Source organism: Simochromis diagramma, unplaced genomic scaffold, assembly GCF_900408965.1.
Source record: "Simochromis diagramma unplaced genomic scaffold, fSimDia1.1 OVJJ01000545.1, whole genome shotgun sequence".
In the NCBI taxonomy this organism is placed as follows: domain Eukaryota; kingdom Metazoa; phylum Chordata; class Actinopteri; order Cichliformes; family Cichlidae; genus Simochromis; species Simochromis diagramma.
In genome coordinates this window covers 6,739,308-6,764,437 of record NW_024387371.1, presented here as the reverse complement: position 1 = coordinate 6,764,437, position 25,130 = coordinate 6,739,308, and the positions used below count along the sequence as shown (strand labels likewise).

At 40.2% G+C, this 25,130-nt stretch overlaps 1 protein-coding gene across 3 annotated transcripts; it reads right to left on the bottom strand.

Moving 5' to 3' along the window:
* Positions 1-88: 88 nt before the first annotated feature.
* On the bottom strand, positions 89-23,494 carry prickle3 (prickle homolog 3). 3 transcript variants are annotated; one of them, XM_040007749.1, is made up of 11 exons: positions 23,257-23,494; positions 14,545-14,627; positions 7,628-7,811; positions 7,338-7,451; positions 6,637-6,774; positions 6,175-6,378; positions 4,004-4,190; positions 2,919-3,260; positions 2,522-2,827; positions 2,027-2,419; positions 89-1,935 (listed from the first exon to the last, which is right to left on the bottom strand). In XM_040007749.1, the coding sequence occupies exons 1-11, from the start codon at positions 23,296-23,298 to the stop codon at positions 1,475-1,477; spliced, it is 2,454 nt and encodes an 817-aa protein (XP_039863683.1). In that variant the 5' UTR covers positions 23,299-23,494; the 3' UTR covers positions 89-1,474. The 3 variants fall into 3 exon arrangements, with proteins under 3 accessions (XP_039863683.1, XP_039863684.1, XP_039863685.1); XM_040007750.1 differs by having other exon boundaries at positions 14,545-14,624; XM_040007751.1 differs by lacking the exon at positions 23,257-23,494 and adding an exon at positions 11,005-11,109 and having other exon boundaries at positions 14,545-14,560.
* Between the last annotated feature and the right edge of the window lie 1,636 nt (positions 23,495-25,130).

Here is a 25,130-nt window from a genome sequence, read left to right as displayed (position 1 = left end):
GGGTGTTACAGACTCTTGCTTTTGCCCCAAATAAAACCAGCAACAACAGTGACCTACACCAAGCATAGAAAAATAAATGACACTCCAGTGACGAGTGAGTACAGACTTTAAGAACGTTTACAGATTTTGCAGCGTTTCATTTGAACTATACAAAAAAAAAGATAAGGGACCTCCAAAAACTCACACAAATTACACTTTTGATTTTCAAAGTCTGAAACAACCACAGTTTGCTGAAGTCATTAAACGTCACCTCCAAACTACTTGGCTATTCAGTGTAAGTATAACTGTAGTATTTTACAGCCACATACAGATTGCACATAAGAGCACAGGAAAGTGGTTACAGTAAGTCAGACATAAAAATATATTCTTTTTACAAAATGTGCTGGAGCCAGTTTAACAGATATTTTTGCCTGGTCTGCAGTCTTTGTCCCATCTTAACTTTGCTCTTAAGTCAGTTGGATATAACTTAGATGCAGCCTCCAGGAGTGAGAGGGCTCAGGAGACAGACACCCTCTCTACATTTGTAATTAAGGCTGAACTGGTTAATCCAGAACCATACATCAGGACTTCCCTCAGGGACTTTACATGAGCGTTACCATTTCTTCTCCACTCCCCTCATGTTTATAAGCCATTGTCGCATGTCATTAACTTTTAACCGCGCTCTGTTTGTGTTTTCTATTGTTTTTTTGGTCTTCACCTCTCTACAACCCTCTTTTTCCTCTTCTCTTTCATCTCACACCTCAAACTGGTTGCACCACACAACTGCTCCACCCTGATCCTGGTTATGATTTCTTCCTCCTCGCTGTTGTCAAGTGCCTGCTCATATGGGAACCTTACTCTAATATTGTGGGTTCTTCAAAACAGAAAACACAGCGAGTTGATGGTTGCATCCTGAGCTTGACTTGTGTGTTGTATTTAAAGTAATCATCCTTTGTATCTTCCATTTTTTCCAGAAGAGAAAACGCTTTCTGCAGTTAGCTGTGCAGTTTGAGATGGCCCCTCAGCTTTATACATCAGCCCGACTTTAATTTACACTGTATCATTTAGGCACATTTAAACAACAGTGAGAGCTTGTCTGTAAAACTGGCCCCAGGTTACATGTGTTACTGTGTGTTATGGTAGTGTTTAAAAGTTCAGTTCAAACAAGTATGAGCAAACTTACAAAGGTGTGTAACAAATAATGACTCCACATTGCTCCATTCATCACTGCCTGCATGACTCATTCACCTCAAAATGAGGCGTCAACGGGAGGCAGTGACTTCTCTCAGGTTTATTTTGCTTCCCTTTGCTAAGTCAGGAACTTTGGCTGTGGTTCACCCTTGGATAAGTCTAAACATGTCATCTCGATCTGACATTACATCGCTGTCACAAAGCCGATAAACATCAGAATGATGATGGTCATTCGTTTTTTCTTGTGCACCATAATCTAAAAAAAATAACATGCTGTGTTTTTAACGTGGTTAGCTGTTTGTGGTTAGGAAATAGCACAGTTTTTATCTTTGTCCTTTGCACCCAGGCTGTGAGCTCTTCTCCGCCTTATGCTGCCCCTCAGGCCAAAGTCCCTCTGCCCCTCCTTCCCCTCCTCTCCGCCTACGTCTTTGCCCTCCTCGGGCGGCTGCTTTCGAAGTTGCGGGGGTAGAGGAATGGGCTGTCCCAGGAAGTAGCCCTCTTCCTCTGAGTCTGAGGATGAAGAGCAGGTAGAACAGCAGTCTTCGTGTTTGTACTGTCCCGGATGGAGAGTCAGAGAAGAGCCATTGGAGCCGCCTCGGCTGTCTCTGTCTTTCTCGCCTCTCCAGTCCAGGGAGTCCAACCTGGGCCTGTCGGATTGCGAGCGTCGAGATCGCCTCTCTGACCCCTGGTGTAGAGCAGGGTCTGAAGGGATGCGGGAACGACCCCAACCTCGCCTTAAATGGCGTTGCTGGTACGAGGATCCATCTGGAATAAAAAGAATGAGTAACTATGAGAAACACACACAAAAGAAAACTTCATTTGAATGAGTTAATATTCAAAGTGCCTGAAGACATACCCAGCAGATCCATGTGTGGGGGGACGCCTTTCTTCAGATGTAACCTGCTTCCGAAACCTCCCTCTCCCTCATCTTCATCCTCCTGGTTTTCCTCACCCTCTTGCAGCCCCTCCTTATTCTCATCTTCATCCTCATCCTCGTCCATAGAGTAGCTGCTGCTGATTGGCTCTCTGAAGCTGACTCTGGCTGTGTTGCTGCGAGTCAGCGGGGGTGGAGAGTCACAGGGTCTGTCCTCTGGTTGCTGGAGTTTTGGTGAAGGTGAATCCCGGGGCAACAAGTCACGAGACTTCACGGGCAGGGGAGGTGGGAGGACCGAGGGGTTGTCCAGAGGAAGAGGAGGCGAGTCAGGTGAAATGAGTTTGTTCACATGAGAGTTCTTTTGAGGAGGATTTGCTGAAGAGAGAAAAATAGAAGACATATTGTAGTTAAGAGACAATGAAAAAAGGGTTATAAGAAGCATATAATAGTCATGCCAGTATCAGTGGTTTCTGATACCTTGCATAACTTTATTTGTCTTTTCCACCCAAGTCCTACAGTCAATTTCAGTAGAGGTTCCTCTTGAATTAAGACCACTTAGTCCAGTACTTCCATTTAGCTCTCCTTCGGGCTGGGGACTACTGCCTGGAAGTTTGATAGCACAGTTCCCTGGAAGTAAACTGTAATGTGGAATGTCACTGGGCCAAGAAGGACCTAAGCCATTCCCTAAATGAATGTGTGGAAGAGGTGAGTACGAGCCTCTTTGACGAGGATGATGACTGGGTGAAGGAACTCCATTCTGAACTGGAGCCGTGCAGTGGACACCTGAGAGAAGCAGAGAAAATAAATGTGTTACAATAAGCACAAAAACATAATCCATGTGAACTCACTGCACAACAGCTCCACCGTTATTCACCTCTGGTTTCCACTGCAGTATGAATGCAGTCTTTTGCAGGAGCTATAATGGGGTTGATGCCCTCTAGTGGCTGCAGTGGAGAACCACACTGTAGCTTGTGGTGTTTCTCTGCTGTCCCATACCGTCTGTTATGGTGAGGCGATCTGCTCTGCAGAGCAGAGTCGCAGGAATCCGAGTTATTGGGGTCTTCTCCCAGAGAGCAGGACCTGGAACAGAAAATAAGGCCCCTGCGAGGGAGGAAGGGACGCCCCAGGAGAGGTAGCTGACAGCGGGCGCAGCAGAAACACGAGTCCACAGCGTGCCAGTGCTGACCGTCGTATGTCATCTGACCCTGGTCGATACCTGAGGAAATATTTGTGTGTCAGCTGTGGAATTTTAAAATCAATCTTTATCACCTCAGAGCACATTTAAAAGCAATGCATAACACGTTATACTATTGGTCAGTAGTTACTTGTTAGAACTCTGACGTTAGTGATGCGAGTGATGTGCCCTTAGAGAACGAATATGGTGTATTACAGGCTTCTTTGTAAGAATATACCATCATCAGAATATCTGCTTACGGGATACATGTAAAAGTTTGCTTAAAGTATCACGACGTGTCTTTGCTTCATCACAGCTAACACCTTTCTCACTCAGCACTACATCCTACATGAAAAAGACAAAGGGTCTCTTTAGCATACAGGAGATCACATTACAATGATGCAGAGCTGTTATTAAAATGATTCACAATTTAAAAAAGGCAGACATCATCTTCATGCTCTCAGGCAAGTATTGCAAACTAATCCAGATCCAGATTTTTTTAATTAATTCATGCATGCTGATTTTTTAATTTTCAGGCATGGTGGAGGTGTGCAGTCTCTAGCTGCTCTTCTTGATATATTAGTAAATTATTATAAGTCCTTTTGTAGGCTCTGATGATGAATAAGAACATGCTAAAACTATGCAATATTATAAAGAAGTGACGTCAAAAAGATGGAATGATTAAAGACAAATAAACACTTACATTGCTGGTATATACAAATTAGGCTGGTAATGTGAAAACATGGCTTCACTAAAAACTTAATTCATTAAACTTAGTTCAGTACCTATGTGTTCTCCACAGGTATCACAGTACTCTGCGTACAGCGACTCGTAGCAGGAGCAGCAGTACGGTCGACTCTCTCTCATGATGTAACGCTGGCCGCCCAGAGCAGCCTCACATTCAAAACAGCAGAAGTGCTTCATGTGCCAATATCTTCCTTCAGCCTCCGTACACTCATCTGCTAGAATAATCTAGGTTTAAAAGAAAGTGAGAGACAGAGAGGTAATTTCACAGGTACAGAAGTAAGTAAACTTTAGAAGACTGAAGAACTAGGTTAACAAAACAGAGTACAAAATATCCAATCAGTGCCGTTCTGTTTGTAGGCTTAGCCACTCCCTGGGTCTAACCGCCAGTTGTAGGTCAGTTGTGGTAGATCCATTTGTCAACTATCTCAACTAATCCCTTAAGTCACAGCGATGAGCTATTCAAAACCAGAAGACACCAACAGAAAATTCTACAAATAGCATGCACTGGTTCTGGGAAACGCTAAAATACAACAATAGCCAATCTGGGAATGGCTACATGAGAAAGGAAAGATATTCGAACTGGATATTCTGAAGTCATGCACACTTATGTCCCTTATTATTTAATGACAAATGAAGCAGACATAATATCTGAAGCTGATTCAAAGTCTTGAATTTGTACTTTAGCTTTTCACTATAAATTTACTTATGAGGCCCAAAGAAATGTCAATGCAAGTGAGGAAGGCCATCATAACGAGTGGCCAAATCAACAACCTGTTCCATCCTGTTCCACCAAAAGGCTCAAAAGACCACAGAAGACAACTAAACTGCATGATGACAGAATTATTTCCATGGTTAAGAAAAACAACTGCATAACATCCAGTCAAGCCCAGACATCAAGGACGTGGGTAAGTCTACAACTAAGAGAAACCTTTATGAATGGAAATACAGAGTTTCCAAAACAATGGTAACCATCAAGAACAAGAAGGCCAGATTAGATTAAAAAAAAGATTCTGGAAAAAAAATGGACACATGAAATCAAGTCACCTGATTCCAGCCCAACAGACCATGATTTTCAGTTATTAAATACAAAACTAAATTCAGAGACCCACAAATAAGCAGCAACTGAAGGCAGCAGCAGTAAAAGCCTGCCAGTGAATCTAAAAGCAGGAAACAGAATTTGGTATGTCCATTGATTCCCCTGAGGCAGTCATTTTTTACACTTTATCCAAGCATAGAAACAAATCTTCATATTTAAAATTAAAATTAATGTTGAGCCTCTGAAAGTGGGGAGTATGTAAAAAATGTGTGTGATTCCAAAACAGTTAACATAAATTTCTTTGTTAAACCCCTTTAATTAAAGCTGAACGTCTGCACTTAAATCACATACTAACTGTTTTATTTACAATCCACTGTGGTGGTGTACAGATGAGAAAAAATACAAAAATTGTGTTCTGTCCAAAAAAATTAAGAACATAACTATATGTTTTCCTCTCCTACTGTAGTTTACTTCCACAAACCTGCAAAAAAACATCAACAAACTATTTTGTGTAACTTCCCAGTTGTATTAATAGCCTCCCAAGTGCATTTAGCAACTTGGCATTTTTTATTTGTGTTAGAGAACAATGCCACCTGTGACTAACTGACTAATGCCCTCACTATGAAAATTCAGTCACTGCTAACTCTAACTAACTCACTAATGTTTCACCCATTCACGTCATGTTTTATGACGTTATGCTGACTTGCTGGCTCATTCTCATTCAGCTGCCTGGGGATGGACTCAAACTCCACCATCTTGGGCAGCAGCTGTTACTGTAGCTCTTGTTCTCCTTTATAGATTCGCTGCTAGCTAGCGGGCCACTCTAACCAGAAGTAGCAGCAGGTGGTGCACCGACACTGAGCTCACGCAGGCTTTGGACACGAACAAAGACTATCATCACCAACTTCTCTCCAGGATGATAGAGCTGGCGTGTGGCCGTGGAGAGGCAGTTATTGTTTGTTAAAGTAAGTCTACTCTTCCTTGTACACCTCATATATATAATTCTTTAATAACACAAGTGTTCACACTCCCCCTTTTTGCATGCACTCATGTATACAAATAAAATACATTACTGTGGGAAACATTTAAAAACATTTAATACTGTTGTTGCTGAGATTTTATATTAAAACAAAACAAAAAAAAAAAGCAAGAGGATTTTGGGGAGACAGTCACCTCATCGCAGGCCTGGCAGCGGGGCTTAAGCCTTTCAGCGTGGTGCCGACCGCAGTATATCTGTCCATCCTGGTAGAAGTAGATCAGATCGACCAGCAGTTCGCTGCAGGAGGCACACTGGAAACACTGAGGATGCCAACAGCTGCCGTGTCCTGCCCGACTCGCAAACACGGCTATATCGCCCCCGCAGATCTGTCTGCCACACTGGAAAAATAGATGGGTGTGGGGTGGTGCAGAGGGAAGCAAGTTAGGTGGTATATCCTTTGACAAAATGGTAAATGCTCCAGGTTGCACAGCAATTTACTTCCACAGCCCTGTAATCATGTGGCCCCTGAGCTGTGCCTGTATCTACTTGCACCTACACTGACTTCATTCTACATGACTTGGACGTGCTCTTTTTATGCTTTCATATGTGAGGTTTATAACTTTATGTCGGCCTCAACAGGAAAAAAAAATCTCTACCTGCTGGCAGATTGCTCCAGTCATAGTTACTGGGAAAAGTCTTACAACGCCCCGGCCCAGGTTTTCTCTTTTTCTCTGCTGACTGAACAGACGCAGCTCCTTTTTCTCCTCCTCGTCCAGAGAATTACAGTACTGGGGCTGAAAAAGACACAGAAACTCACATCAGCATTCAAACAACTAGACCTAAAGTATGTATGTATGAAGACTGTCATTAACAATTTATCTGTCAATTATTTTAATGACAGTAAAGTGTAAAACTCTCATCCCAAACCAAAAGATAGCAAGTAAGAGTCTGCGTTATCCATGTCCCCTGTATTTATTTTCAAGAAATATCTTTCTCTGTTAAAGCTGACATTCATGTGTTGCAGCTGTGAAACCTTTTCATTCTTTTCTTTAATATATTTGTTGTATAATTGAAGCAGAAAGGACCATTATTAAGGATTAACAGACTATTTTATTGTAAAACTGGCTTTAAAAATGACTATAGGAAGAGATTAAAATATAATTTATTTTTTCCAAAAGTTGCGAATTTCCTCTTTACCTACCAATCACCCAAAAAAGAAAAATTAAAAGAAAGAAGCTTAATAAAAAGAAATGAGGCTGGTTGTTGATTTTCTTTGTTGCTTTTTTAAACTAAAAAAGGCACGTCACCCCTATATTAAAGTCTAAAGCATCCAAAGTCAGAGTCGCAGAGATGTTACCTCACTGTCGTGGGCTGGAAGCTGGTGCAGCAGCTGTTTGATTCGGTATCTCTCTCCTGGACTGTTCACATAAGGCACCCTGTCCTCTGGTAAGCAGCTAAAATATTGGTAAACCTGAATGACAAGACAATTATGCTCATATAGAGAATATAAACACCCACTTATCCAAATATAGAGCAATTTAATTTACAACCAGTCTATGCACGAACATGTCCAAGTAAATGAGCATCACGTAGGCCTGCACAGCATTAATTTATGTCTCGACTTCTCTTGTGCACCCTGATTGTTACCTGTTCAGGCTTGAGCCCAGGTGGAACCCATGCATACTCCTCGGAGGCGCAGCCTGAGTCGTCATCAGAGATGGAGTGTCTCTGGAAGTCAGATACTAGCTTTGTCATCATCTTTTCCAGCTGCCCCGGCACCGGGCGCACAGCATGCTCTTCTCGTACACACTTGCAGTGCACACAAATCTTCCTGTGGAGACAGAGGAGTTCCCGAGGCAAAACTGAACTAATGTCAAAAATCTTTGTAAACACAACTCCAAGCGTTCTCCTGGATCTTCGAGTGGCCAGGTGTAAAATACAATGTTTTTAACCTGATTTCAGATGTATCCGTAAGATTTTTTTCACTGTGACCATTAAAACATATTAAACATTTAATTAAGCCAGACTTTTATTAGGATTAGGCCACATTAATGCAGACACTCCCACTGTGCATAACCATATTATTTATGAACACACGCTGCGTTGGAAACATTACGTCACAAACCGGCCCACACACTCTGCGAGACTCCCTGCCGTCACAAATTACTAATACAGCAGTTGTCACAATCTGATTAGGGGCTACGCAATCTACAGATCACTATCTCAGACCAGTTCATGCCCTCATTACACCAAGATCTTACAGGATCTGCATCAGCGCCAGCACATCCAGAGTATTTTTCTACCAAACAAGCAGGAAATCAGGTCATTGGCATAAGCTTAGCTGTCAATCCGGGGCAGTTAGGACTGGGAGGTGAAGACGGGAGCAATAATCTCCCTCAGCCTCGTATTACAACCTATCTTGTCCTCAGACTGTTACAATCAACCTGGTGGTGGGTGTGCCTGTGTGTGGGACCAGTAGAGTCAGAATAAAGTGCCCTGGGCTAACAGTGAGGCGTGGGTGTCACGTTTTTTGTTGTTGTTTTCTGGAGATTGAACAATATGTCCATAAGCAGCATGTATTGCATGTGTACATCTCGGTTGCGATTGCATAACAGTCTGCCAGCTGGCACTTGTGGCTCAAGTTCACAAGGCACAAAGCTGCTTTATATCAGCGCCCAACCCCCACACGACCAAAAAGCCCGCACACACCATCACACAACTGCTTGTAAAATGCATGAGCACTCCACCTCTAATCAATTGCCTCATAAAAATCATCCAGGTGACAGCCAGTAATCACTGCATGTCTTTACCCAACACAAGGTAATTCTTGAATAGTTGACAAAACAGAGATGAGAAGTACTTCTATGGGATTCCAGTTCCTTTTCTCAGGCCCAGAACTGCACATTCAGTATATGCAGCTGTCTTGCATTGGCATGTTCTATGCACATGGCTGCCAAGCAGTTAGCACCAATATAAATAATTATAAACACAGCAAGAGAGCTTAAGCTAAGCTACAGTGGCACAAATCTGTTTCCCAGCTGTATTTATGTGGATTCCTATGCAAATAAAAGGTTAGGGGAATGAAGATGCTCAGCAGGTGACCTGGCACTATGGGACACAGATGGTAGATTCTCCACCCTCTCACCCCACCAGTACCACCAGCAGTCTGCGCACCACGAAAGCATTAGCAAGTGCTTTAATTACAAGCAGGTGCCAACTCTCACATGCAACCTACAGTTACCGAGACAAGAGCCAATTTGGAAGTATGTGGGGTATAAAGGTATTACAGGAAAATCTCAAATTATGCCTCTCTGTGCAAATGCCTCTGCAGGTATTTCACCAAATTAGGGTCCCTGTTTGAACAGATGCACATGCCAAATTATTGACATATGCTACACTTTGATAAAACACGTTCTGTCTGATATTAGCCCATTGTTTTGTCTTTTATTTACACACATTGTCACAGATCACTGAAATATACATTTGTTTACATTTATAAACCCATTTAAAGGGTGATTTTTTTTAGCAAGATTTCTGTTCTGGTGGATGAAACTGTATGACTTAAATCAAGAACAGGCTACAGAAATGTGATAGTAGTGTCTAGTAGTGCCTTTCGTCTTTTATACAAAGATGGGGTACACGCACATGTTCCAAATGCCCTGTAAATATACAACCATAAATCTAAAGGCAGTAACCCCAGTATATGGTTATCTGCAGTTATCGTACAGAAACTCAGGAAGCTTTTCTAAAACATTCCCATTTTATGGCTCTTTTGCAAGTAGCTGTTTGATCATGACTTTAGAAACACACAAACAGAGGGCTATTTCAGCAGTGCCATTTACCAAGCTGTGCGGTGCTGAGCCTCGTCCTGTTCTATTACTTGATTCACAAGCCTCTGATGTAACACATCTGCGCTCTGTCCCCTCTGGATATGTGCAGCGCCACGTTGAGCACTGATGAGTCAAAAATTCTACCAAGAACAACCAAAAGAGACAACATCCAGTCAAAAATACTTGCCTGACATTTTTAGAGCAGGTTCTGCTGAGAGTTGCAATGGTCCCTGTCGGCTGCTATTTTGCAAATGGCAAAAAGCACTGAGGGTTTTTGATTGGGTTACATATCGTGAGTGGTGCCTTACTTAACAGAAATCTGCCGCTTAAATGAATTTTAAGATTGATTCAATGATACCACTTAAACTGGTTAAAAATCCTGGTGATTTTAAAAAAAGAAATGTAGTGCTGTGCCCAAACTTTTTAAATGCAAGAAAAATGCAGCATTAATCCAAGTGCAACTACTGCATGCAAACAAGAAACACACCACTCAACAGTTTGTAACAAAAGAAGCCAATGTGCAGTTTTTTAGTGGGTTTTTCTTACATGTATAAGAAAAAGTTAGTTTGTTTTTATTAAGACATGGCAGATGACGCTTTCACAGTCTGCCTCTAAACTTGCTTTAGCCAACCAAATCACGATCACCGATACGTCCGGTAAAACTGATGCTGTTATTGTTAATGGTGTATCTTTTGTTTGTATTACTGGCTATAGCAACTGAATAATACTAAATGAACTTAATAGTCTGACTGAAAACATACAGATAAGAAGTGTGTGTTTTTCCACCGACAGAATGATTAAATGGAAAGATAAAAAAAACGAAACTAATGATTTACAATTTCTTCCCTTTGGTTACTGGGCTAGCCAGTAAAACTTTACCCTGCACTATCACTGATTTCTAAGTCTTTAAATAAAGCCGCCCTTCTATTATGTTACCATGTCCTCAAAAGGTAATGCGCGATATATAATAAGCCAGTTGTGTACAAGGAGGGATTGAGTAACAGCAGTATCAGTACATGACCTCATACTGCACACTATACAGATAATTTTACAAAGTGTACAAAACAACATAAAGTTGTTAGCCTAAGGAACAATAATCATCTAAAAGCATTTTCCTTCACATCTCCCAACTTAATTATTATTTGAGTTTCTTTTCTGTCTAATCCTAACAGTAAAATCTGGTTTCTTCATTACCTGTTGTAACCATGACAAATTAGTCCGGCTTGGCCTGTTGATGGAGTCCCATGCAGACTTGTTCTGTTCTTGCATCCAGTAGGTTCCTACTGCCTTGCCATCTGTCTGTCAGTGAGAGCAGGATATTCTTTGGCAGGTCCTTTCCATCTGATAATTTCTCTGTCTGAGCAGCTCTTTTCAATGTCCCCCTATAGCCCCCACTCCCACGCTCCTCCGCCCCAATAGTAGGCGCAAACAAAAGGCTCTGAACGGAACCATACACTACACAAAATGCAAACACAGATCTCAAAGTACACACAAGCCCTGTGACTTTTAAATCTGCCCACAAACATAAGCTAAAGTGCACATGCCATGAACGTTTCAATTAAGCCTCTCAATTTACTCACGCTGCCTTTGAAGATATGAAACATCAAGTGACAATCACGATGCATAAAGTCACTGCGTCTTTCCTCCCCTGACCAGACTGCTGTAACTGATTCATAACAGATGGACTATCTGTAGCTTGTATGCAGTTATTAATCATAAGCGGAGCAGATTTTGATCCTGTGAGCAATGCTGTGCTGTAGAGTGGAGTATTTATAATGTTATGTGATCAAGATGGCCATGCATGAGTACAAAGTGTCTCTAGTGATATATCAAACCGACAGCATGGCTCATGGTCTCTGTGAAGTCACGACACATCTCCGAAGTCATAGCGGCTCATCCGACTTTGGTGAAGATGAATGATGAATGAATACCAGGAAAAACATGATTGCTCAAAAAGACGCAGCGTGATTACAATCTTTTAATAGAATGATCTGTTTTCTCTTTTTTTTCAGGATCAGCATCCGAGTCATCAGAGGTGCTTCAACAAACAGTAGATTATCCCTTTAGTCTACTGACAACAAATCAATCTGCAGCTATTTTTGACCTGACTGTTGCTTCTTAAATCTAAACACTTGGTGCTCATAATATAGTCCAGAGATTATGTTTTCATTTTGATGGTTACACAGACAAAGAAATGAAAACAAAAATTTACTTTACTACTGCTTTACCTGTTTCTTTTGCACTTTAATGGCAATATGATTGATCAGGAAGATAATCAGAAGACTAATCAATACTGACAAATTTGCCCCACTACAACTAACTTCAAGCAGCCTATCTAGGAAATTATCGTTAACTAAAATAAATTTTTAGTAGTTAACAACAATCCAAAAACTAAACAACCATATCATAATAACAAACGTAAAGTAAAACTGAACATTTTTGAAGGTAAAAACAATAAAATGAAATGAGGAAACCTACTGGAAACTAACTTAAAACAGTTGTAAACAAAAAGATAAAAACTGGTGAAAAAATAAATAATTCTAATCCAGACTGTGAGTGAACCTATAAATCAGCATATATTATTAAAACTGGTGAGGGGTCTAGTATAGCAGCCATACGATAACTCTTTAAAATGCTGCTGCTGGTGTGATAATCTATACCTGCAGCAGGGAACTGTGAACTCTCCACAGATCTGGTTCTAAGAAGCAGATGGGCCTCCTCCCATAACTCCCTGCCACTAATTAGTGACAGAGTAATTGCCGCATGGCCACCCAGACTAATAGCAATGGCGACTTTGAACACTTCTGAAGCGTGTTGGGGACCTGTGGGTCAAAAGTAACTCAATTCACTTGCTGCTGGGCAGCGGAAGCACCATCTGCCCCCACCTCAGTTTAAGCTGTGCCTGATAAAGCTCAGGATGAAGATGGATCACTTCCCTCTCACCGAGCATCAGCAGCTGAGCCTGTGGTCACTTGGAAGATCTTCTCCATCAGCAAAGGTGTGAGTTTAAATTGGTTATTTAGACAGATGCAATTAGTGCCAGACTCCGAGGTCTTAAAATCTGACCCCTATAAATCTCAATCATTTAATCACTTTCATGTTTTCAGTCTCCTGGATCGCCTAAGAGACTTACAACGTCTAAACAAGACATTTATCCTTGTCAGCTCACCCAATGTCATTTCGGATCTGCCCATCAGCCAAACGAGTAATGAAAAAACGTAAACAATGAACTGCAGCATTTTGTTAATGCTACACAGATTAAATGCACTGTAAACAGATCAATGTGCATGGTAGAGTGCGGCACACGTGTTTCAGATTCCGTGCTAACTTCTAAGCTTTTGTCTTGACCCGAATAGAGAGAAAACTAAAAAAGGAAAAAGATAAAATTACAGGCTTTTGGCTTTATGAAGTACACATTCCTGCCCTTTGTTTTATTCTCTCATCACGAGGCCAGTTTGTCTCAACCATGTAGTACACATTAGGGGTTATAAATGCAGCCTTCATTATCAGGAATAAATCTTGTGTGTCAGTGTCAAACCCTGTGATCATCCTCAAGAGTTTCTGGGTCTGTAAGCACCAAACACAGCACAATGTAGTTGAATCACCTAGTTTCCTTCTAAGTGACTCATTCTTTAATCTTTAACTTCTGAAATAATGTGAACAACAAGCAGTAACCCTTAGCTTTGTAGTATTTGTCGAGCTGGAGCAGCCTCTGTTTTTATTCCATACATTAAAGCGTAATGAAACACAGAAGTCCCATCTGAAAAAGGAAAAGTGCACTGAAAAGCAGAAACTGGAGAGACAGAGGGGGGTTTGAAGTGGTTGAGAGGGTTGCTATCACAGCAGTAAGGCCTAATCTTATTAGCAAGATTGACAGGATTAGACTAACCAGAGACCCCACCAGCTGGATATACACTAAAGGACTAAAAGAGAGAGGACAAGGAAAGACGGGCTCAAAAGAAAGCACACAAAAACAGACCTGACAGAGGAGGTTGAATTGTTCATCAGGAGGGACTTTGGTAGTGTTTAACAACTCTGAACAAATAAGTAAAAGAGGAATAGTGGTATTGTAAAGCGCTTTGGGTGCCTAGAAAAGCGCTATATAAATCCAATCCATTATTATTATGTAGCTTTCCGTTGCCCTTGAGGTCCACCCATCTGTAGTTCAGCCATAACTTTACACTTTTCCTGCTCATACATGCTTGGAACGATCTTGTCACTGAAGTGGATGTGCAACGGGATATAATAGCGTGGCTCAAGCACGTTCATCATATGTTTAAGCCGCTTGTTTTGCACAACGGAATACGGCCTCATGCCAGCAGCTATAAACACCCCAATAGCTTTTGTAATAGCTTTAGCCCGGTGGGATCGGGCAGCAAAGGGCTGCTAAAATGCCGCAAACTCCTCTGCTCCTCCACTTGGACCACTAGCGCTGACCATGACTATCACCTGACAAACTGACCACGCACACCACACACATACTTTTTTTTCTTTTTAATGCATACATGTTTTTTGTTTGCAAAACAATTAAATAGCTAAGGGGTCATGTTTCTATAAATCACGTTTCCAGCTAAAGTGGCATAAAAAAAAAAAACAGCCATAAAATCATTGCTTTTATACTTTGTTTTGCTTCTGAAGTCCAGCAGGGCAAAATGACTCTACGGTATGAAACAAACATTTCCTGCAAAGCTCACAGGCACCGCTGTCAGTGTTTAAGAGTCCTACAGTTCATACCTCCAGCCATGGACACGGAAGCCGGGGCACTGGTCTCCGCAGCGCATACAGGGTTGGCCTCTGTCTGGATCCTCTTCCTCCTGCTGAATAAAAACACAAATCACTTTAGCTCACGTAATTTCTGACTGGAACATGATTCAATTGTGCCTTTTGGCAAAAGACACAAAAGAATAAGGATATAGAGTGTTTGCTAGACATGAAGGAAAAGCATCAACACCGGAGTGAGCTAACGAGGCCACCTAAGCCTCAAGCAGAATGTGCTTAAATTCAATCACTTCAGCCTTTAGTTTAGCATGTTTGTGGGGGGAGCGTGGGCTGTCATTACTCGTCTTAACCAGTTTATTAATACCCCCCATCCTATTATACCAAAACCTTACCGAATACTGCAAGCTTGGAGTGGCAGAGATAGACATAATATCCATGTGTTATGTCAGTGCAGATAAAGCAGCAAACAAAACGGCCAGGTATAAAAATGGTTTGGGCACTATGAATTAGGGGTGAGTTTCAAGACTGCTTTCTATATTAACGAGAAATCCCTAATATGGACAGTTTTTATTTTCAAAGTTTAGGTGAAAATGTTGATTTTGCTATGGCTGTGGCTGTCTATGTATCATGTCAGGTAAATGAGCCATAAACCAGACCTTTCAACCATGTTTGTAGAAGTTATTTCAGACTAATTAGCAGATACTGATGTCTGTGTTGCCCTTGAATAGCCTATGTTCTATTCTAGTTAACATTAGCTGATAGCTTAGCACGCCACCCTTTCACCAAAATATAGTTATTTCTGACTCAAAGAAACCAACATGGCAGCAGCCAAAGTGTTAATACTGAGGTTTTGAAATGTTTGGTCAAAAAAATCACTGGGCCACATCCTACTGGCTACATTTATACCATCTATGACTTACATGCTAATACTTCCAACTTAAAAGCAATAAAAAGCAGGTTTAGAGCCTGGTTAAAGAACTGTCTTGGGCTCTGTGGATTCAGCTTGCTAAATGAGCTTGCTTCCTTTACCCAACAACTGCATTCTACCCACTCGCCTAAATATGGTCACTATTCTCCAGCCCATCTATCTTTTATATACAGTCAGTGATGTGTACTTAACACTGTATTTGTACTAACACTGTACTTAAGGCACATAAACCTAACATCACTGATAGTTTGAGTAGATACTGTGTGCTCCGGTACGCCATGCCTGTACATAATAAAGTATTCTTATAGCTGTTTGTGTTTTTAATCAATGCAGCAGTGGGTGTTTAATTTTCTAGGTTACAAAATACACACACAATGGTAAGTGATACCCATAATTTGGCATAACGATCCCCTTACAAAACCTGTTTACTTGAGCTCAGCTCAGCCACACAGTTACATATTAAACTCAACAGTGAGTTCAAGCAACGCTCTTTGTTTTGCAGAAATATATGGAGGAATACATGACAGGTAGTTAAATCCCAAATATTCCTCCTGCCAAATATGCTGACTGAGCATTGCTGAAGGCAACTCCGCAGCTTAGCACTAAATCAGCCGCTTCATATCTCAGTTCTATTGCTGCAGCTTTACTGCATACACAAAGCTCTTTTTAGAGATGGGAGGAAGGAAGCAGACACAGGATGAGAGCTGCACCCTTTCCCTCTCAGTATAGTTACTCTGTCTCTACCTTTTTTTCTCTAGTCCTTTAATATACACAACCTCTATCTTATTTGAGAAGAACTTACTGTTGACAGAGGGGAAAGCTTACAGTTCTTCCCAGGTTGGTAAACAAAAAGGAAGCTACTTAAGTGTTTTTCCCTCTGCTGAGATTCTTACTTTTTTTGGCCACAACTGGTTTGAAATTCTACATAAAAAAAACAACAACAACAACACCACTGAGTTTAACAAGCGAAGTAATAAAATGCAGATATGTGATACAACACGGTACCTGTGCGTGCCTGTTCACCTGTCTTTATTTTTCAGGCCACACTAACCACATAATCATTGTTATTCACGTTAAGCCTGTTTTCCCAAGCTGAGATATTTATGAGCCATCTCAGAAACTGCAGCACATTACTTTGACTAGTAATCAGGATACTTCGCTTATCTAACAGACATCTGAGGGCTGAAAGTATATTATTAGTGGAGTAAGAAACCACAGAGGCTTAAACTAAAAAAAAAAGTTGTTTCAATTTTAAAAAATTAGGTGGTTTGAGGAGTTATGTAGCTGTTTTTAGGGTTGATATATTGAGGTATTTTCGCTAATGACAGCACAGAGCTTCGTGGGAACTAGTTAATCCAGAACTACTGTATGAGTTATAATTTGCATGCCTTTTTTAAAGCTTTGCCATTTAAAAAGAACACGATGACACACACTGGGATCAGTTTTACTCCACGCTGCCTTGCTAATTTGGCTTGGACTGCTGTTAGCAAAGCCAGGTATGAAAAGTGACAAGACGGGTTAAATGAAGCGTTCAGATGATTTCTGGGTGACTGAACCTTTCAGTTGTTATTTCCTTTGGAAGGAACGGCTGAGATGTCGCACTGACAAAGTGACAGACCGAGCCCTGGAGGCACACACTAAAAAAAAAGGTCTGTACATCTAACACAGCCCTACATATTGCATTTATTAAGGTTTCAACGAATGAAAGTGAATAGCTGCAGGATAAAAATGCTTTTGGAAATTGTAGCTGACCTGATATGATTACACTTCAGGATACTACAGGGTGTTACTGCTTTTCAATTCAAAGAGTTAAGAAATTAAATGACACTTTATATGTTTATGCTTTCGCTGTAATTTCTCTCCATTCAGACACCCTTTTGATATTTTAAGCAAAGCAGAAGTTGATTAACAAAGTTTCTTGTGCCAGTGCACAAAAAAAAACTGCTTAGCTGGCCAATTTTAAGAAATGACATCAACATCACAGAGGAATAGAAAACAGATTTTAAAAATGTTTTCTTGCTCCTTACTGGTTTTCACTTTTCGTAAGAGAAACCAGTGAAACCGATGCTTAACGTTTGTTGCACTTGTCTGAAGGTGTAACACAAGTAATTTGACAAACATTATAGTCTCTCAGCCCCAATAACAACAGACATGGAGAGCCAACACTACAAAGTTGGACAGAGATTTTGTACTCTAAGTCTACGTAACTTTCAAGAACAATGCAGATGTGAGTGAAACCCATAGTCTGTTTACTGGGCAGCACTGGGTGACTGGTTGCAAAAACATGTGCAGTTGCATGAATGTGTATAAAAAAGCGTGCCTCTCCAACTTTGATCTGTGACCTCAGTAAACACTTTTCCGATGACCTTATGTCTTAAATATTCAGTTTTAAGTCTTACTGAGAAATTGTGAAAAAAAACAAAACAACGACAACAAAACGATTAACCAGAATATGCTTTAGGAAGGGTCTGACTTATGATTGAAGAGTTGCTATCCTATATCGTCGTGCCCAGTTTAATAACACTAAAAAAAATGGTTAAGTCGCTCAGCTCCATAACCTGCTAATGGATGATACCAAGGTGATTACATCCTCCAATCAGTTTATGGATTGTTTATATAAAGCAACAGAGTGTGAACATTTGTCTCTTTTTGTTTATAAACAAAATATTTGGGGGTTTTATTTTATCAAAAGTTTTGATAACCCGCCCCATCTCTTAGTTATGCTGCTATAGGTTGCTGGAAGACGTTCCATGAACCAATGAACATTTCTTCTTCTCTCTCAACTTTTCAAATTTTCATGTCATGAACGTTTGTCTTCTTTCTCCTATAGTTTATTTTTTGTCCTTGTCTCTCTACACACTCTTTCCTTTCTTCTATTTCAACTTACTCCCCAATCAGTTGTGGCAGAACGAGTCTCCAGGAGGGCACAGCAATCTGCCACAACTAATTGCAGATTGCTTGATTCAAACACTCACATGCTTTGTGAGTGTTTGACTCAAGACCCATTACACATGATTTAAACTTTATTGAGACTTGGGATGTTGACATGACTGTTTGTGAACTGCCTTCACAAAGTTCTGTAATACACACATTATACCATTTGGAACTTTCTTTTTTCATTCAAACAAATAAAAACTAAAACTTAAGATTTTAACTAATACAAATTAGGTGATCATATCCACTCTGGAAACTAACTGAAACATATCAAAGTGGCCACCCTAGGCAGTGAAATTTATCAACTGATTTACTGGAACTATACAAAACAGATTAGAGGGTCAACATTAAAGCATAACTATTCACTCACTTAAGGGCAGACAGTAATTAAGAGCTAAGCATTGCCTCAATGGTGACGTAATAAAGAAAGAAGGATTAGGAATCCTGAGAAAAGCTTAAAATTACCTAAAAATGAGCCAAAAGGAGAACATGGAATCATATCCAAACATGCATTCAACCATGTCAGTAGGGTTAAAATTAGCCATGCCATTAGCCATGGTTGCAAATTCAAACTAAATTAAAAGATGAAAAAAGCACCAACATCTTATTGGATACCCCAACAGTTAAATGAAGCAGGTAATAGCATTTATTGCAGTTTGACAGTTTTATCCCACAGCCTTGAATACGCCTCTGTCAGTTCTATATTGTCTTATCAAGGCTACACAGACCTGAAGGTTTTGTGTGTGTTTTCTTTCAGGCTTCCACCACAGATAAAGTGTCAAGTTTGCATCCTGACAAAGAGGTTTTCCTTTTGTGTTGTGAGTGAAGGATGTGATGGGAGTGGTGATAGGAAGTTTCTTCTAAACCGAGTGTGGGTAAAGTAAATAATACATTCACAAGTCCAGGGGTGTGTGGATCATGTGTTCACACTTTGAGCGGCGTCAAGACTTTTCATATCAGGTCCTTTGTTTTCACTAAGTAGGTATAAAGTTTAATCACGTGGCATGTAACCAGGTAATGGACAAACTGAAAGACTGCCAGCTTTGTTATCTGGCATCAGCATGCAACAGCACTGGCTAACCAGGGGTTACATGCAATAATTTAAAGGAAAGGATAAATAATACATCTGAATGATATCATGTGGCCCATACTGAGGCTGAGTGAGGTAGTGGAAAAAAAAAATGGCTCCCCACATAAGAGAGAATGACTAAGTGTTGGTTTTGGACCTCAACGCTGAGGTGTTGGATGGATTAAGCATTAACAGGAAAGGTCACAGGTCGGGGGCCTTTGTGGTCTTGGCACGCTAAGTGGACGCTCCTCTCTTTAAACATTCTATATTTTCAGTGTCCAACATAACACCTTCCCACATTGGTCCCCTGGGACCTGCGGATCTGAGTTTTACTGGCCCTTCATGTATTTTTACAGGCCCAGGGGTACTATTAACTTATTTATAAACTGCTGATTGGCCTGATCTAATCTAACAGACTTAATGAGTAGATGTATCTTAATCTGCAAAATAATTAAAAAAATATAAAATAAATGTTCTTGAGCATTTGCTTTGTTGCTCTCTGAATGGGTAGAAGATGTAGCTCAAGTAAGAATTACACCTGCATTATAATCATTGTTGTGTTATCAACCTTTTTATTGAGAAATTAAATGTTTTCTTTGCACTCATGCTAATTACATTTTACAATTGCATGAATATACTTATAGTTGTAAATGTGAGTGAGTGTGTAAGTCCTGCAGCACCATTGTCACTTTTCTGCTACGTTTACCGTATTTTCCGCACTATAAGGCACACTTAAATTCCTTTAATATTATTTTAAAAAATCGACAGTGCGCCTTATAATCCGGTGCGCCTTATATATGAATTCTGGTTGTGCTTGCCGACCTCGAACTGATTTTATGTGGTACACAGCGCTCAAAATTTTTCAAAAAATGTTCTAGTATGACTTTGGTAAGCTACGAAGCCACACCGCTTGATGGATTGTCTGAGCATTACGGCTACCATAGTCAGGAGCCTCGTGGAGTAATCTGGGTCCAAAACTCCGTCCCCTTCAGGTCCCAAAGTCAAAGGAACACCACAGCATCACTGAGAGGTAAAAACTGGCTAAATTCTTTCATCTTCAATAAAATGATCAGTGTTGCTGCTTTACCAGGTGTAACAATTAAGTTTAACATCCAGGCATCCATGAAAACAGAATTTCTTTAATTTAACGGAGTTAGAAGTTAGCAGGAAGTTAGCTCGCTAGTCTCCACCTAGCGAGCTAACCACCTGTCTACCTGTGACAGTAACAAACCCCGCTTTCCTTTCCTCTTACATTTACTTTGATTATAAACTTTTAGCAAATCAAGGCATTGCTTCACAGGTACAACTATAATTGGTGAAAACACAGTCACCGGCCAGAACAGGCCACTGAAATTGCCTGACATACTGGACATACATACTTTACTTGGCCCAAGCTGGGTTATGTTGAACCCTGATTTTGCAGTCACAGTAGAAAAAGCACATGTGTTACTAATACCATGAATTAAGTGACTGCACCAAGACTCAAACCAAGGCAGCTAAAGGGATTTCTAGTTGCGACACTTCCCCTTTTCCCTCTGTTATGTTTCATTATTTTTTAGTAAAATGAAATTCAGCTATAGCCACATCTACATCTTTATTGCTAGAAAAAGTAGGCAAGTTCAGTACACATTATCTTATGACAGCAGCTTCTCAGATCCCAAATAATTGTAGCATAAGAAAGCACACAGTCAAATTTGTCAAGCTGTCATTTGGGAAGGAGTTGAGAGCACAATTAAATTGGTTATATCTTAGCAGATAAAATTGCAGATTCATTATATCAATAATAGGGAAAGTATGAGATCGCCATCTTGAATGACAGAGTAGGGTTTTTTTTTCTTTACATATTTACATCTACTTGAGAGCCATATGGGAAATATTTCAATCTAATGAGGCTAATCTATCACTTCAGCACTTGAGTGCTTCAGTAAATATATTATTTGAGACACTGTGGCAAGGAAATCATGAGTTTCAAATCGCTGCTGAGGGCCTTGTTTACTTACTGTGTACATAGTCTCTATTCTCAAATCATGTACACTAATTAAATTTGTAATCCAGCCTAAATCAAAAGGCTTTTGTTCAAATATGTGTTCAAAGCTGCACTGTGGGAGAGCAAAGTCTACAGTCTATGGCTTATTTATCACATTTCAATGTCGATTACACCACATTTACGCAGAAGATTTCTTGAAGAATATTTACAAGAAAAACAACAGAACATAAATTAAGATGTTTGTGTAGTGCTGTTAAATTACATGACAATTTATGACTAAAATGTATTTCAATTGCCAAGAAAAGGAAGACGTTTAATTTTCCATCAATTTTCTTAACCGCTTAACCAGCTCAATGTCGTAAAGGCTGCTGACCCAGCTGAAACAGGTTGGGAATGGGGTATGCCTCGATCCATCAGAGGGTTAAATCAACCAATTTAGAATTACCAGTTAACCCAGAGGAAACCCATGCCACTAAAGGGGGAATATGAATAACCATTTAACCACATTTAATTAAACTGCAGATCATTTCTAATCTCACATCCTGGCATGAATTACAAAGCCAGTTCATCCCTACTGAGCCTCACATAGGTCTAAAAATTGTTTAAGTTAGGCGATAAGGGTTTTTCATGGCTTAACGGGTCTTTGGGCCAGTGACTAACTGCATAACCATGACTGGTCTGCGTGTAGTTAAAAAAAAAGTCTTTGATACCTTATTTAACAGAAGTATGTCTTCTTCTGTTATTTGTAGTCATTTTGCAAACAAACTGTACTTTAGTAAGAGTAAACTGAACTCCTTTTTGAAAAACAGTTAAAAATAATTATATTGGGCTGGCTGGTTGTCCTTTAGTGGAAGGCCAAAATCTCTTTGGTCACCAACACTGTTTCCTGTAGATGCAGGAAAAACCCCAAAGATATATACATAGGTGTTTAACACTGGTGCTGTAAGATGAGTTAAACCTCACTTTTCTAATGCTGGTGTAATGAGAGTGTTGCATTAAATATTCATGATATTCATTAATTCTTAAGGACTGTTATTACATGCACAGGTAGGAACAGGTGTGTGCTTTGTGTTACGATGGAGTATTTATACAAATTAACATGAAATACCTTTTTTTTTTTACCCTCAAAGTCAATCAGTCAGTCAGACAGGCACCTATTCTATGTTAATTTCAATGTATAGGTTAGTTATAATAGTAGCTGGATCTACAGTCACTGAACTCACCTGGACGTTGACGTAGTCCAGGTGAGCTGCGGAGCCAGATGTTCCATGTCAAAACAGACGTAGGTGTTCTCCCATCGTCACTAAACTCCTGACTATTTAAGCTGCTTTATAAAGCAGCATTCCAACCACAACATAATTGAATACACAGCATGAAAGCTTGACAAAGGCAATAAACACGTCCAGGTAACAGCTACCCCATCCTAACCTGCACAGGTACAAAGATGACGCACATTCACCCTTCTGACTACACCTGAGGCATGATCCAAGAAACAAAGAATGTGGGACTCTGTGGCAGATAGATGATTCTATTTTTTGTTGTCCTATTTCGAGCGTAGGAAAAAAAATGTTGGAGGGAAACAAAAGCCAGGTGAAGGTGGGACGAAGTTCCGCTTGGGCTGCTTTCTGCGTTGGATTTCATTGTACTAAAAGTTCATTTCACGCCTGCTTTTACAATGAAAATGCTTCGGAAGCTTTAAATCACTCCAAACTCTACCTTGTGCTGAAAGATGATGATATTCAAAATGACCTTGAAAGTTATTAAGGTATAAATGTACGGGAAAAAACAAAAAACAAAATAGGCACCTACCGAGCGGTTGGACCGTCGCTTTTTAGATCCGCGCAGGAACATGATGTTGGCTGGACGTTAAAAGCAGTTTTCCGGTGAAGTAGCAGACTAAAGCAACGGCGAGCGAGAAAAACTGTAAGTAACACGCTTGGTGTAAACTACATGCCGTTTCTTGCAGACTACCCCCGGATTCTTCTTTCCGTCTTTGCTAACTAACTAAGGAAGGAGTTTTGGCATTCGAACTGATAAACTAGCTTAAGTGTAAAATACAACCTCCGGCGGAGACTTCAAAATAAAAGAGGCACTGAAGTATATTCTTCTCGATTCTTGAGCAGAGTCAAAATTTAAGCAACGTTAACAAATAAACCTTAACTAAATATTCATTAAAACTTTTACTTATTCAATTTATCACATTGAAACCCATTGTTCAATCAAATTGATGCCGTGCCTTTTTTTATTTTGACTGTGTGGACACGGATCTGCCGCAACCTGTAACCTTGGTGAACCTCCAACTTTACCTGTCCTGCTCAACAGGGACCTCAATAGCCGACTGTCCCAAAGTTTTGGCCCGCACTTCACCTTGGCTACAAGGAAGTTGACATGGATATATGCAAAGTTTTGTAAAGTCTACCAAGACATTTTGTTTTATAAAATACGCACATTCAGAGGACAAGAGAAGTCAGCCACGTTGGCTTTAGCTTCAAATTAAATATTCCTAATGGGGCGACAAAATATGCACACAGATGGGGTTAGGGTGGGGGGTTAATATTACTCTCGAGTTCCAGTGGGAAATAGTTTGATAACATCCATCATGACCCCAAACAACGGATTATCATTCCACTGCAGGTCTTTAAAATAACACGGGTCATAAATGGTTATTGCAATTCGAAGGCAGCAGCATCAAAGCTCAAAACAAAGTAGGAAAGGATTTACATAAACACACTGTAATCTCAGAACGAAGAGTAGGGGCACCATGTACAAACTGCAAAAATAATAATATTTAGGGGAGAGAGAAAAAAAAACTCAGACGAGATTACAGATCACAGATGTTTGCTGTACAAGGTCGTTCAGATCCTGGCAGGAATTGTGTCAAATCATAGTAATTTCAGATCGTATCTGAATATTGCCCTGCTGATGAGGGGCACCAGCATAACTTTGTTGATATTAGATGGTTTTACACTTTCGTAGTGGCTTATAAGGAAAAACAGTTCACAATAGAAGAGTTGCAGACTGCTTCCATCTAGTGGCAGTGAAATATAAAACAGTTTAGAGTACAAATACACAGTATCTAAAATGTAGTTATGGTAAAAAGAAAGTGCATCCTCCTCCTCGTTCAAGATTTTACATTTCATGTCCTAATGAAAAGAATCTGGTCCTTTGTAGGTCTTAAAATTAAATGAATACAAGACAAGCAGCCCATCAATTTTGATGGGTTGATCTCTGATGACCTTTCCTTGATTGCCAACAGTTTGAAAAGAGTTATAAGACCATTTCAAAACAATTTGAAATATATCATTCTGAAGTGAAAACTATTATTTACAAGTGGAAAATATTCAAGACAATTGCCAATCTTTCCAGGAGTGGATGCCCAACTAATACATCTCAGACTCAGTTAGTCTCAGTTAAATGTTGAAGTTCATGACAGTGCAATTAGGAAAAAGATTAATAAATGTTGCTTGTTTGGAAGGGTTGCGGGGAGAAAGCCTCTTCTGTCAAAAAAAGAAAAAGAAAAAAAAGAACATGACAGGATGACTTAGATTTGCAAAGTTGCAGCTGAACAAACCACATGACCTCTGGAAGTCCTTTGAACAGATGTGTCCAGAGTGGAGATGTTTGGCCATAACACACAGTGCCACAATATGCAAAAAGTAAGCACGGCACAAAATCATTTGAAC